The sequence below is a fragment of the Thermobia domestica genome, chromosome 6, assembly GCF_964235325.1.
Source record: "Thermobia domestica chromosome 6, izTheDome1.hap1.1, whole genome shotgun sequence".
NCBI lineage: Eukaryota > Metazoa > Arthropoda > Insecta > Zygentoma > Lepismatidae > Thermobia > Thermobia domestica.
Window position 1 is genome coordinate 202,340,326 of NC_137459.1, and position 14,340 is coordinate 202,354,665.

General features: G+C 32.7%; 1 protein-coding gene across 2 annotated transcripts in view; it reads right to left on the reverse strand.

Annotated features, from left to right (window-relative positions):
- Positions 1–2,296: 2,296 nt before the first annotated feature.
- Positions 2,297–14,340, reverse strand: part of LOC145688406 (senecionine N-oxygenase-like) — a 299,767-nt gene continuing 287,723 nt past the window's right edge. For both annotated transcript variants that reach the window (XM_081762592.1, XM_081762593.1), the window contains one exon: positions 2,297–4,053. In XM_081762592.1, the coding sequence (XP_081618718.1) occupies positions 3,742–4,053 (312 nt within the window). In that variant the 3' untranslated portion in view covers positions 2,297–3,741. The remainder of the gene's footprint in view (positions 4,054–14,340) is intronic.

The window sequence follows — 14,340 nt, forward strand, 5'->3', positions numbered from 1 at the left end:
CGTTAAACTTAGATTTCATTTCATTTTTTCATTTTTCATAAATTAGAAATATTTGATAAAGAATTGCAAACAAAAACCTATATTTATGGTGGATATATTTTCAAAAGGAATTTAAAAAACGCGAAAGGACTTCGTGATAAACGTTTCGGCTTACCATTGGGCCAAGAACATTACATAATTGTTTAACCATGCTGATTGTTTTAATGCTAATATTTTATTGACCGTTTAAGAGTAAGTCCTTACTATATACAGAAAATTTGAATTTTCTAATGCAATATTTAATTTTTATTGTAAATTGTAGCTAATAATTTTGTAACTTTTCTTTATAATTTGTATAGACTTAAAAACAGAAATTCGGTCAAAGCAAAAGATTATTTTGAGCAAAAAATTTTATGAAGTTGCAAATAATGTTGTATTTGGAAAACTATGGAAACATGAGGATATGAATAGAAATATGATGTTCACACAATAACAAACCAGTAGAAAATCAGTTGCAAAAATACATTCAAAGATGGAACAATACTTTCCAAAAATCTATTAGCTTTTAGTATATATAAAATTAAAATTACTTTTACCTAGCCTATCTATATTAGCATGTATATTCTAGATGTATCTAAAACATATTTGTATGATTCATACTACAATGTTTCAAAGAAAAAGTATGAGGTTGAAATAAAATTGTTAATAAGTAATACTGATTGTACTTCATTTCATATAGAAACAGACTATATATATGTATATGCAACCTTTAGAAACAACCACTTATAAATAAATCAATGCATATAGTTTGAAGTTGGTGAACAAAAATTATTGGGAAAATTTAAAGATGAACTTAAAAGTGTTGTGATAGAAAAGATTCTACGTCTTAAATAAAAAGTATATGCGATTCGGCAAAAATGAGACGATTAATATCGAAGAAAATGTAAAGGAAAAGAAAAATCAAATAATAAAAACAAAAGGAATAAAATCAAACATTAGGTAATCAGAAATATATTTCATAGATTATGAAGATTGTGTTGTAGAAGATAAATAACTGTACAAAATATAAAATATTCTCCAAAGTAAATATCATAACATTTTCGGCTGAAGAAAATAAATTAGTATGAAGATCTTAAGATGGTATAAAGATACATAATAGTAAGTGGAATATGTACCATAATTTGGGGTATTAGAAAATAATGAAAGTAGAGATAACCACGAAATGGAAATAACTAGAATATGACTACAAGAAAAAATAAGAAAAAATGAAGAAAAGAGCAGAATAGTTAAACTAAAAGGGTATCATTAGATTTACCCTCCTGTGTAAGCAATGAGATGTGATTTTGTTAAACAATGTATTCGCAATGTTGTAATTCATTAACTGTATGTAAAATTATCAGTTAGAAGTAGTAAATTATAAACATATGTAGAAATATTTTGATTAAATACACTTAATCAAAAATATTATCATCATTCATAATTTAATCTAATTTAACAATATAAAATTTGGTGTAGTACTTATCGTAAAATGTGTGTATGTATTATATATATATATATATATATATATATATATATATATATATATATAAAATACTTTAAAATGGAGGTGCGCTGAAACTAGTATTATTCATACTTACTACTTGAAACTAACCACACGTCGAAGCTCTCTGAAAAGTTAAAAAGAAACACTTCATTTAAAGAAATTTTTGAGTGTTATCTGGCGTCAATATTATGAATAAAATATTATATCAAACTTCTACTAAGATGCATACACGTTGAGGTGTTCTACAAATAGGCTGAATAAAATAGAGGATTGAGTAAATCCTTACAGAAAACAATATATATATATAATGTGTGTGTGTGTGTGTGTGTGTGTGTGTGTGCAGAGTGGCCCAAATGTAGGTATACAACACTGAATTGATCAAGTATAACATTCTAGTTTATAGGTTTATTTGCTACACGGGACAGAAGTACGGAACAAGAATTCACGAGTGATCCAAAAATGGATCAAAGGATTGCAATCTTGGCCTAGAATTTAGGAGTGATCCAAAAATGCATCAAAAGATTGCGATCTTGGTCAATAATTAGTTCTTGGAGCAGGGACCACAAACGTTTTGAACAGACCCTAAATCGGGCTTTTGTACTGAGTTAAGTGATAGTTTGGGTTTGACTACATTGTATGTAGTTCTCAAGATATAAGGCACACAAGAAAATTGTTAATTGAATGATATATATTTATTTTTTGGATGAGGGACCATACAATTTTTGAACTTTCCCTAAATCGAGTTTTCTTATTTTATAAGGAATAAGCACAACATACTGAGTAAAGTGATAATTTGGGTTTGACTTCACTATATGTAGTTTTTCAGATACAAGGCGTGAAAGAACATTTTTGATTGAATGAAATGTATTTTTTTTTTTTTTTTTGATCAGGGGTCACAAAATGTTTGAACGTCCATTAAATCGAATTTTTGTATATTTTTTTCACGGAATAAGTACATCATACTGAGTTAAGTAATAGTTTTCGTTTGGCTTCACTGTATGTAGTTCTCCAGGTATAAGGTCTACGAGAATATTTTTGCCTGAAATATATTGGATCATTTCATCCAAAAACAGGCAATCAAGTGCCTGAATTATAGCTACTAAATCATTGTGGAAAATGAGAAAAGAAATATTACTGCACGGAGGTCCACTAGTGAAGAAGATCCACTACTTTCAGTGAAGAAGACGTTATTTGTTCAGACCTAGTTCACAATGGTAAGAAAATTCTTTCACATAATTTGTTAAAATATTAAGAATTTTGCCCACGCTTGGAAAGTGTATTAAATGCAAGTTTTCAGAAAATGTTAGCGTGTTTCACAAACCATAAAGAGGATAATAAAATTATGTGTTCAAATCTAATTAACTGTTGGGAGATTGGACGTCAAGTGGACTAGCTCCAAAAAGTTAAAAAAAAAAAAAGAATGGATTAATGCTTTCACTCACTATAGATTGATATTTTTTGTAAGATATTTTTGAAAAAAAGCAAATTTTAGAAGTATTAACTACATAGTTTTGGTTTTGGTTACCAACACAACAAAAATGTGAATCGTTTATTATTTATTAAATTTTCAAATTTTACTCCTTCAAAATTTCAATTTCGGAGTTAGGCCAATGGTATCTAAGTGGTCAATTTGTATATGCGTTTTTACATTCGACATGCAGCATTGATTCTGTTAGTGATTTTGTACTGTAAAACGTACATAACAAAAAAAATAATATTTTCAAAGGTAAACTAATCCAGTAATTCTCTGATACTAAATTCTTGATCATACTCTCATCCATCTGAGTAAAATATTCCCGAATTAGTGTGTTACATAATTTACAGAAGTTCCATTACAGATTACTAACCTAGAACGTTATATTCAATTTTTGTAACTTAACATTTCGTAAACATCTCGTATTTATTTGTTTTACTCATACTGTTAAATATTTTGCTAGTACGTTTTCAGTACTATTTTTTTTTCATTTTTGGAATTATATTTACTCTATTGAATTATTAGTTCATAGATCTAAGTATTATCTAGACCTAGGACGTAACAATGGAATGTTCGATATATGCACGAGTCCCAGCTCCAGTGTAAGTCTTGGAACTCACTTTTCAAATACATTGCAAATTATACTATTGTTTAACTCATAGCGTAAACCCACAATTTTATTATACACCGAGAAAAATAAATGGTTACACTTAATTTGTCTAATAAAGTTTTATGAAATTAATATTCAATAAATCTGTTTAAAGTTTTCTTCGTCTATGATCCTATAAACATCATTTCTGTAATTCGTCAGATCATCTAAAAATCTCTCACTACTCTCGTTATGTAGTTTCGTCATAACTGCGGGGATGCCAGGAATATTAGCCGTATTTGCGAGGTCATCATAATAGTCTCCTTGCATAGGTCCCATCATATGAGCTTGACGTCTTGTCAAACCTTTCTTTCTTCTCTTTTCCATTTCTGTGGCAGTATCGTAATTCATTTCCTCGGTGCTCGGTAGCACTAAACTTCCATCAAGTGTTTTGAGGAAAAATCGACACTGCAAAGAAGTTGAAAAATTAGAACAACAAATATATCTAATTCCTCGAATACTATATCCTAGAAATGATTCGTCAAGATTACATCAAAACGGATATATATATATATATATATATATATATATATATATATATATATATATATATATATATATATATATATCATAAGTTTTTTAAAGAAAAAAAAACAAATCTAAAATTTGTAGTGTGTTGTAAACAAGACAGTCCACTTGTGAATTCGTATTTTTCTTTATTTTTTTTCTAAATTTACATTGACTTACATTTACATTTGCATTTCCATTTAGTAATACTTTCTTACTCCGTGCAACATAGATTCTTGTCACCACGGCATGGCGCATCCTCAGGTTGCGGATCGAGGAGAAGGCCTCTAGATATAGAGGTTAGCTGCGAATATACTGAATAAGCAGTCGCGGACAGCCGACTAGAAGTGGTCCTCCAGCTTGGGGGTTTGGGTAAGGCTAAGAACCTCATCCTGTAAAATAGCACTTGTTCAGAAATTATCACAAAAGCCTCGTACAAGGACGGATAACTTGGCACGACCTCAGCAAAAGAAAGTGGACATGAGATTTGGAACTTGGAATATTAGAAGTCTTTATACGGCAGGCGCGTTAAAATCCGTAACGAGTGAGCTAGAGAAATACAGGATGGACCTAGTAAGTGTTCAGGAAGTTAGGTGGGAACATAATGGATCTGTGAATTTCGGAAATTTTGCGTTCTTTTACGGGAAAGAAAAAAAAAAACAAATTAGCAACAGGGTTTTTCGTTCACAAACGAATATTACCAGCAATTAAACGGGTTGAATTTGTTACTGATAGACTTTCTTTTATTACTGTTAAGGGACGCTAGTGTGATATTATTGTTTTAAATGTACATGCCCCAACTGAAGATAAAGGTGGCGATATAAAAGACAGTTTTTACGAAGAAGTGGAACGGATATTTGACCAACTCCCGCGATACCATATGAGAATTCTGTTAGGGGATTTCAATGCGAAGATAGGACGAGAGGATATTTTCAAACCGATTATAGAGAACGAAAGTTTGCATAAGGAAAGTAATGACAACGGTGTTAGACTCGTGAACTTCGCAACATCCAAATACCTAATTGTGAAGAGTATAAAATTCCCACATTACGACATTCATAAATACACTTGGACATCACCAGACGGAAAACACATAATTAAATTGATCACGTTTTAGTAGATAAAAGAAGGCAACCTAGCATAATTGATGTCTGGTCGTCTAGAGGATCTGATTGTGACACTGATCACTACCTGGTAGCAGCGATAATACGAGAGAGATTATCGTTGAATAAAGATAATATTCATTGTCCGAAAATGGAGAGATTCAACTTAAAGAAATTAAAAGAGAGCTAGGTAAGAGAAGAATACCAGACTGAAGTTTCGAATAGATTCTCTGCTTTAGAAGATTCAGAGTGCACTAGTGTTGAGGATACCTGGATTGAAATTAGATATAGCATTAAAATTTCAGTAAAAGAAAAATTGGGACACGCGGAAATACGTAGGCACAAACCATGGTTCGACCAGGAATGCATTAAACTAGCAGAGAAGCGGAAATAGACAAAATAACTCTGGCTACAAAATCCGAATGAAATAACTATACAAAATTTCGCAGATACCAGGCGGGAAACTTCCAAAACTTTTAGAAAAAAGCTACGCGATATTTTGAAAGCTAAAATTAAGGAACTTGAAGATAATAGTAAAAATAAAAAACAACAAAAAAAAACATCCGGGAAATGTATAAGGGGATCAGCGAATTTAAGAAAGGCTATCAACCTCGTGCTTATATATTAAATAAATCTGACGGTACAGTTCTCACTGATACGGATAGCATCTTAAATAGATACAAAGATTTCTTTGACGATTTGTTTAACACGCATCCAAAAACTAGTGTGCGTGGAGAAAAAAAGGAGATACACACCGAAGAACGGTATATTCCAGAACCCAACCGAATAGAAGTAAAAGCCGCTATAAAGAAATTAAAGAAACACAAATCTCCGGGTGAAATTCCGGCTGAGTTAATTTCAGCTGGAGGCGAAAAATTGTGGAACAAGATACACAAACTCATCTTCCGTATCTGGAACAAGGAAGAGTTACCACGAGAGTGGAAAGAATCTATCATTGTTCCAATTCACAAGAAAGGGAACAAAACTGTCTGTAATAATTATCGAGGCATTTCTCTTCTGTCAACATGCTATAAAAATCTTTCAAATATTCTATTAGCAAGATTGACCCCATATGCAGATGAAATTACTGGAGATTATCAGTGCGGATTTAGACAAAATCGATCAACTATCGACCAAATATTTACCATTCGCCAAATACTCGAAAAAAAATGGGAATACAATACCCCGGTATATCAAATCTTTATTGATTTTTAAAAGGTGTACGACTCGGCTAGGAGAGAAACATTACAGAACGTTCTTACAGAACTTGGAATACCTAGAAAGCTAATTGGATTAATTAAAATATGTTTAAATGAATTCCAAAATAAAGTCCGGATAGGAAATTTTTTTGTCCACGAGCTTTCACGTCGAAAATGGCCTGAAACAAGGAGATGCGTTGTTGCCATTATTATTCAACTTTGTTCTGGAATACGCTATAAGGAAAATTAAAGATAGAAAATAGAGCCTACAGTTGAACGGTATTCACCAGGTTATGGCATATGCTGATGATATAAATTTAATAGGGGATGATAGGAGAAAAACAGAAAGAAATGTAGACATATTATTAAAGTCTTGCAGGGACATGAGTTTAGAAGTAAATGCAGAGAAAACTAAATGCATGGAAATGCGTCGGGACCGTAATACGGCAAATTATGGATGCGTTAAAATATTAAATAATACTTTTGATAAAGTGGATAGTTTCAAATATCGATGATCAATATTAACAGACGAAAATCATATTCACGAAGAAATCAAATGTCGACTAAAAGCAGGGAATCCGTGTTACTATTCGGTTCAAAATCTCTTGTCGTCGCGAATTCTGTCGAGGAATTTGAAGCTTAAAATATATAAAACGATAATCATGTCTGTTGTTCTGTATGGTTGCAAAACATGGTCGCTTACTCTGAGGGAAAATCATAGACTGAAAGTATTTGAGAACAAGATTCTGAGACGATTATTCGGACCCAAGAGGAACGAACGGGAATGGAGAAAGGCGGAAACTTCATAACGAGGAACTACATAATTTATACGGTTTAACCAACATTGTTAGGGTCGTCAAGTCTAGGAGGCTTAGGTGGGCAGGCCATGTAGCTATAATGGAAGAAAGTAGAAACGCTTTCAAAGTCTTGACTGGAAAGATCAATCTTAAAACGACCATTAGGAAGACCTAGGCGTAAATGGGAGGACAATACTAAGATGGATCTCGCAGAGATTGGAATACAAAGTAGAAACTGGATGCATTTAGCTAAGGATATCAGTGGAGAGCTTTTGTGAACGCGGCATTGAACCTCCAGGTTCCATAGACCATAGAGTCAGTTAGTTAGTTAACACTTTCTTACTGACAGAGACCGGAGATCCCATTCTTGTCATTCATTAGAAATTTACTAAACGCAACGTAAAATGCATTTAAAAGGATTGTTCGTAATGAATAAGAAATATCAATCCCAAAACTAAAATTTGCGTCACTGACATAATATCACAAAATTAGCATTTTATATTAAATAGCAGAAAGTGAAACAGAAATCGAAAGTTGTGTTGGCGCAAACTTATATTTAACGAGGCTGAGGACTTTTAGTTAATAAAAGCTTGGAAAATAGGCACTGGAAATTTAAAAAAAAAAGATTTTGTGCCTACCCTGCAGCATTTAACTCGGAAGAACGAATACAAATAAGGAAAATTTCAAATCAATTCACAAATAACCTTTAAATAATCTACAGACTTACATGATTGTTGCTTCGCAAGAACGTTTGCTTTTAAAGAATAAAAGAATAGCATTAGTTCCATGCATATTTAATATGTAATATACAACACTTCATCCTTCATACAACAGTACGTAAATATTACACACAGTAGTGGGAGAGATTACACATGATAACAAGATACGTTTATTTAAAGTTATAATTATAGCAGAACATCGAGAAGAATCTAATAGACCGCACCTAACTTTTTTTTAGAGGAATAAGAATAAAGAGTAGTTTTCAACTACCTTGTAGTTTATGACTTTCTACATGATACTTATAGCAGTAAAGTTCTAATGATATTTTAAAGTACACATCTTAAATTATCAGTATAAAACTGGCTATGGACCATTTTGACTCTTGTAAAATACACGAAGATTTAATCACTGATTCTGAATTGTCAAAATAAGAAATATGGGCAACATATTTCGTATGTTATAAGTAATAACTAATAATAACACTATAAATAATATTATATACCAATGATAATATTCTTTCAGTACAGTACAGTATAGAGTAACGATAAATAATCATTACTTAATTTTCTCCTCAGCTAAGTCTTAACTGAGGACGGTACACGTCCAGAATTTCCAAGCAAATTAGGTGTTGAATCATAAAAGGCAGTACAAAGTACGACAAACAGACATTTTGTGTAACCTTGAAGCTATCATTTGTTTTATTTACTCTTAATTACAAAAGTACACATAAAATAATTACTTCCTACTCTTCTGTCTCTCCTACTTTTTATCTCTAATCACTGCTTACCAACAGTTAGTGAAAGGGGTTGCAGTAGAAACTTCGCATAAACCAGAAACATATTCAAGTTAGCATCTAATACAAAATTCAATGACTTGTTGTAGTGTTCTTTAATTATTTTTTTTTGTATTTAAGAGTATGTTATGAAACAATTTCAAAGTTTGTACACTTCTGTTTAGAAAAAAAAAGCTAGAAACCCTTTCAGAGAAAGTGAAAAAAAGTGAGTCTAGATCTATGATAGTTACGTCAGATCTATACAGATGAAATTGCATTTTCCCTGCATTCTTTATAAATAAACTAACTGTAAGATGTACACTGTTATACGTTTTCCTACTTCAGCGCATAATATCATACAATCTGCAACGTTTTCCACATTCAACGCTCCATAAACTTGAAAATATCACCGGTAACAGACAAGGAATTGCCTTCCAAAGCTCGCCTATCCCCGGATGGGAACAAAACTCTTTTTAAATAAATAAATAAAAAATATATACATGTATGGACGCTAGCACAACGTGTTGAGGCACTCAGTCTTCGTAAAAAAAAGAACTTGTGTAACTTGAAGATCGAAGGTTCCAAACTCGGTCTTAGATGTTTTCTATTTATTTTTACACATGAAGATATGATGCAATTATTAAAAGTGTAATATTTCTTTTACACGCAAATTTCAAATTAATTACTTTGGTATTAAAATTGCTGAGTGTTGCCTATTTTGCATTTTTTAAACTTTTACTTTCAAAACAAATATTTATAAGACTTCTCGGTTTAAAATCTCTACGGTAATCAGTGACAATTGCACGCGTGCTAAATTAGACTCAAATTAATGGAAATAACTTGTAGTTAGAAATTAATAGACTAAACTAACTTAATGTCTGATGGAAATAACATTACTAGTACAAATACATTTGATAACCAATTAATCAAACAATATTGACAAATTAAAAAATACATATTTTAGATAAAGTGCATTCACCGCAATGAAGATAACTTTATTTTCTTTACAATAATGAATATCGATATCCATCACTTAATGTAAAATGAAGAGTTGCTCTCTCAGATTTATGAACAATTGCAACATCCTTTTCGTATTATGGTAAATAATCGCCCGATATGATTATTTTTTAAGAAAATATTTGAAAATTTGCTAATGAAAAGGGGTATGAACTTTCCATTTACACTTACGCCAAGCAGGAATCTATTGTTTGTTATGTAAAAAAGAAGTTTGAGAACCAATAAAAATATAAACTGATCATCCGATATTCAGCCAGTAATTATCAAATGTTGTCTTCTCGAAACGAACAGCTGCAAGAAAGAATGAATATGAAGTCTTTTACGTTGAAGTTCTCAAATTTCACTCACCTTTCTTGAAGAGAGAGAGATGAAATTAAGTGGGACATAGGTTTTATTAAACCTACTAATAATAATTGATTCTAGTAAGCATTCTTATAGAATCGAAATGTTACTTGTCTGGCGTGGTTATGTGTTAAGAAATGAAACAATAAAATTAATGTTTTCGTAAGTTGTGAATATTATATTATTAACGAGACAGGCCTTCACATTTTGAAATAACTTATTGCGGTTCACGATGAGAACTAATAGGAGAAACGCGCCCAATACCAAACGTCTCCCTTTGCTATTGTAAATGCAATTATCATCATTAGTGAAATAAAAGGTAAATATTCACACAAACAGTTATCACAACATATTTTAATAAATACCAGGAGAACAATAGAAAGAAATGCAGACATATTATTAAACGCTTACAGGGACATGGGTTTAGAAGTAAATGCAGAGCAAGCTAAATTCATGGAAGTGCTTCGGGACCATAATACGTCAAATTATGGATGCGTTAAAATATTAAATAATACTTTTGATAAAGTTGATACTTTCAAATATCTAGGATCAATATTAACAGACGATAATCATATTTACGAAGAAATTAAATGTCGACTAAAAGCAGCGAATTCGTGTTATTATTTAGTACAAAATCTCTTGTCGTCACGAATTCTGTCGAGGAATTTGAGCTTAAAATATATAAAACGATAATCATGCCTGTCGTTCTATATGGTTGCGAAACACGGTCGCTTACTCTGGGAGAAGAACATAGATTGAAAGTGTTTAAGAACAAGATCCTGAGACGAATATTCGGACCCAAGAGGAACGGGAATGGGGAATGGTGGAAGCTTCATATCGACGAACTACATAATTTGTACGGTTTACCAAACATTGTTAGGGTCATCAAGTCTAGGGAGCTTAAGTGGGCAGGTCATGTAACTAGGATATAAATGCTTTCGAAGTCTTGACTGGAAGACCAATCGGAAAACGACCATTAGGAAGTCCTGGGCGCAGAAGAGAGGACAATATTAAGATGGATCTCGCAGAGATAGGAATACAAAGTAGAAACTGGATATAATTGGCTAAGGATAGAAGTCAGTGGAGAGCTTTTGTGAACGCGGCATTGAACCTTCGGGCTCCATAAGCCATAGAATTAATTAGGTAGTTATTTCATATATACGAACTGTAGAAAAAGTGGTTACAGGAACAAGCTCTGAGTTTTTTTCATCCAGTGTTATACACTGAACACCAGTTGAATTGGAAACAGTACTCCAGCAGTGCATGCAAATGAATGAAACGCATCGTGCGTGTACCGCTGTTGCGTGCTTCCTCTCTCGGTATCCGTGTCAGTTCAGTGTGTGATGGGCAAGATGAAGGACCTGAGTGCAATTGACCGTGGTCAAATTGCAAGGGCCAGACAAATGGGCGGCTCGATTTCAGAAGTTGCTGTGGCACTTGGATTTTCAAAGGCAACTGTGTCTTGGGTACCTGGCTTCCGGGAAAATCGAACACGCACCAGCGAACTGCCGTTGTCAGGGACTGTCGAAGACAGGAGTAGATGCCGAATATCCCACATCATAACAGCTGATAGACGGGCCACGGTGCGCCGAAAACCGTTTACTTCATAATCTAGTAGTTGAAAAACGTTTATTTCTTTATCGAAAAGTTGAAAACCGGATAAAGTTTGACGGTTAGCCGCGAAAATTAACCATTGTTTCATCTTAAATTTTATTTGAAATTGTTTTCGGTTGAATAAATATTCGTTTGAAAATCTTAGCTCGAAACATTGTTTCGAAAATATTTAGTCTGAAAATTTTGGGGTGAAAATTTAGTTCTGAAAACTTTGAAAATTTTGTTTGGAAAAATTTTAAATGAAAATTTTGTCCTAAAATTTTTAGTTCATTTTTTTGAAATTTTCTTTTGAAAGATTTTAGTTTGAAGATTTTGTTTGAATGTTTTCAGTTTATTTTTTTTGTTTCAAATAGTTTTGTATAAAAAATTTGGATTGAATTATTTTATTTTAAGGTTTTTACTTTAAAAGCTGAAAACATTTTAAATTCTATGAACCTTGTTCAAAATTTCTACCTGACTCATGTGTAATACAGAAAACTGACTAATAATTGTTTTATGACCAGCGGCCCATGTCGTACCAAAGAGAAATGAATTTTGAGGAGCGAGTGTGGGGATCCAATCATCGATCACTGACTGTACTAATATTTGACACCAAAATTTATAAAAGAGACCTACCATTCTATTGTTTGGACAATTCCCAAATTGAAAAGGGTACCCTTCCCAAGGAAACACCCATTCCTTATGAAAGGAAATTGGAACCTATATACGATAATATGACCTCATTAAAGAGGTAAAATTAAGTTAATCGAACATCTTCCGCGTGGTACAACCTGTTGCTTACGTTTATATTTTGGCATTTTTAAATCATGAAAGGGAACGAGAAGAACCACTGAAATTTATAGTGGTATATATTAAGGTGCTATATCCTTATATCAATTTCTAAGTTTGGTAAATTGCAAAATTGAAGGGGTGGGCCAATGTACCCGTCCCAAATTTTCTAAGGTATGTAACAATGTATCCATGTCTTATGAAAGAGGATGGACCCCTGTACATGTCCATATAACCATTTAAACTAATAGCACCTTATGAAAGGGGATAAATTAGGTGAAAACCGAACACGTGGTACAACGTATTGCTTACGTTTATATTTAGCATTTTTTACTCATGAAAGGGAACGACATGGACCACCCAAATTTATAGTGATACATATTACGGTCCTACTCTATTATAAAGAATATTTACATTTGGCAATTTCCAAAATTTAAGGGGTGGGCCAAAGTACTCCTCCCAAATTTTTAAGAGGGTGAAGAATAAACCTATATCTTATAAAAGGGACTGGACCCATGTACACCAAACCACAAAAGTATCTCCCCCCTAAGCGCTCTAATTCCATTACTTGGGGTTCAGGTCATTTGAAGTTGCGAGAACGCTTAGACACATGCAACCAAACTTACATGTAACTTTTCTCGGCACTGACAGCAGTTGGTAGATCTGATCCAGGTGTTTATGCAAGTAAAATTGTAAAGTAGGTGAATAAAAAAACAGTTCCCCATTCTAACATGAATCTCTATGTTCGGATCGTGTTTTCCAAAGAACACCATACATTAATCTCTATATTGTTGTGTAGGTAATGTATTATTTCTTAATATACTGTGTGTTTAGAGAAATAAAAATACTGGCCACACATTTATCAGAAAATGCTTGAGAGTAGCTGAAAATATCAAATCTAGAACAACTGCTGAAAATAAATGTGTAAATGATTGCCTCCATTGGGAGAGCTTCTCCAGTTCTCCACACTCCACCACCATTTTCTTTCTGGAAGCCAGAAGATATTTCTTGTCACACTGAGTATGTATTGAAAATTAAATTGAAACAATTGAAAAAGTTTCAACCTGTCCGGTATTCGAACCAGGGCCCGCCGAACCGAAGTTCAATTCGATAACCACTTACCTATCGTATCAATTATCCTTTTATGTAAACATTTAGCTAGTTAATATCGTTGCATGTAAGATTATACAAAATATTAATGCTCGTATGAGAAGACGATCCTTATGAGTGACGAAGGTCTATATAACTTACTTTTGAGTTAAAGAAGGAAATGTTCAGTAACTCATTGTGACAATGAGCAAACTATCACGAAACGTTCAAGTTGAGGCTACCTCATAGTTTTTAACTGCTCCCGATTTATATTACTACTATTCTTCCTCATCGTAACTTCTAATTTCCAAATAAGAAAAGCCGGCAGCATTTACGCCGATCACAAGAGTTTCAGTATTCGCTTGCTACCCATGCCAGCTATCTGAAATTGGTCATGTAAAATTGTACAGAAAAATTTGAGCGAGAGAACAAACATAACCAAATCCTGCGGGGTTTCTATCCCGTCCTTACTACTACTACTATTATTTATTATTATTATTATTATTATTATTATTATTATTATTATTATTATTCCTATTGATATGTATAGTAAAACTACAAGCTTATTTTTATGAAAAATTTGTTATGAAAATTTAAAAATCATTCGGCAAGGTTTGAACCCACACCCAAAACTATTTTCATTACTTGAATGTTGCCCTAGAACGCTCGGTCAAAAGGGTCGACAGCAATTGGCCTTAAGTTCCGCTATGTATAGGTCATGACTCCTGATGACCTTTCTGTATCGGCCAATAAGATCAGAGGATATC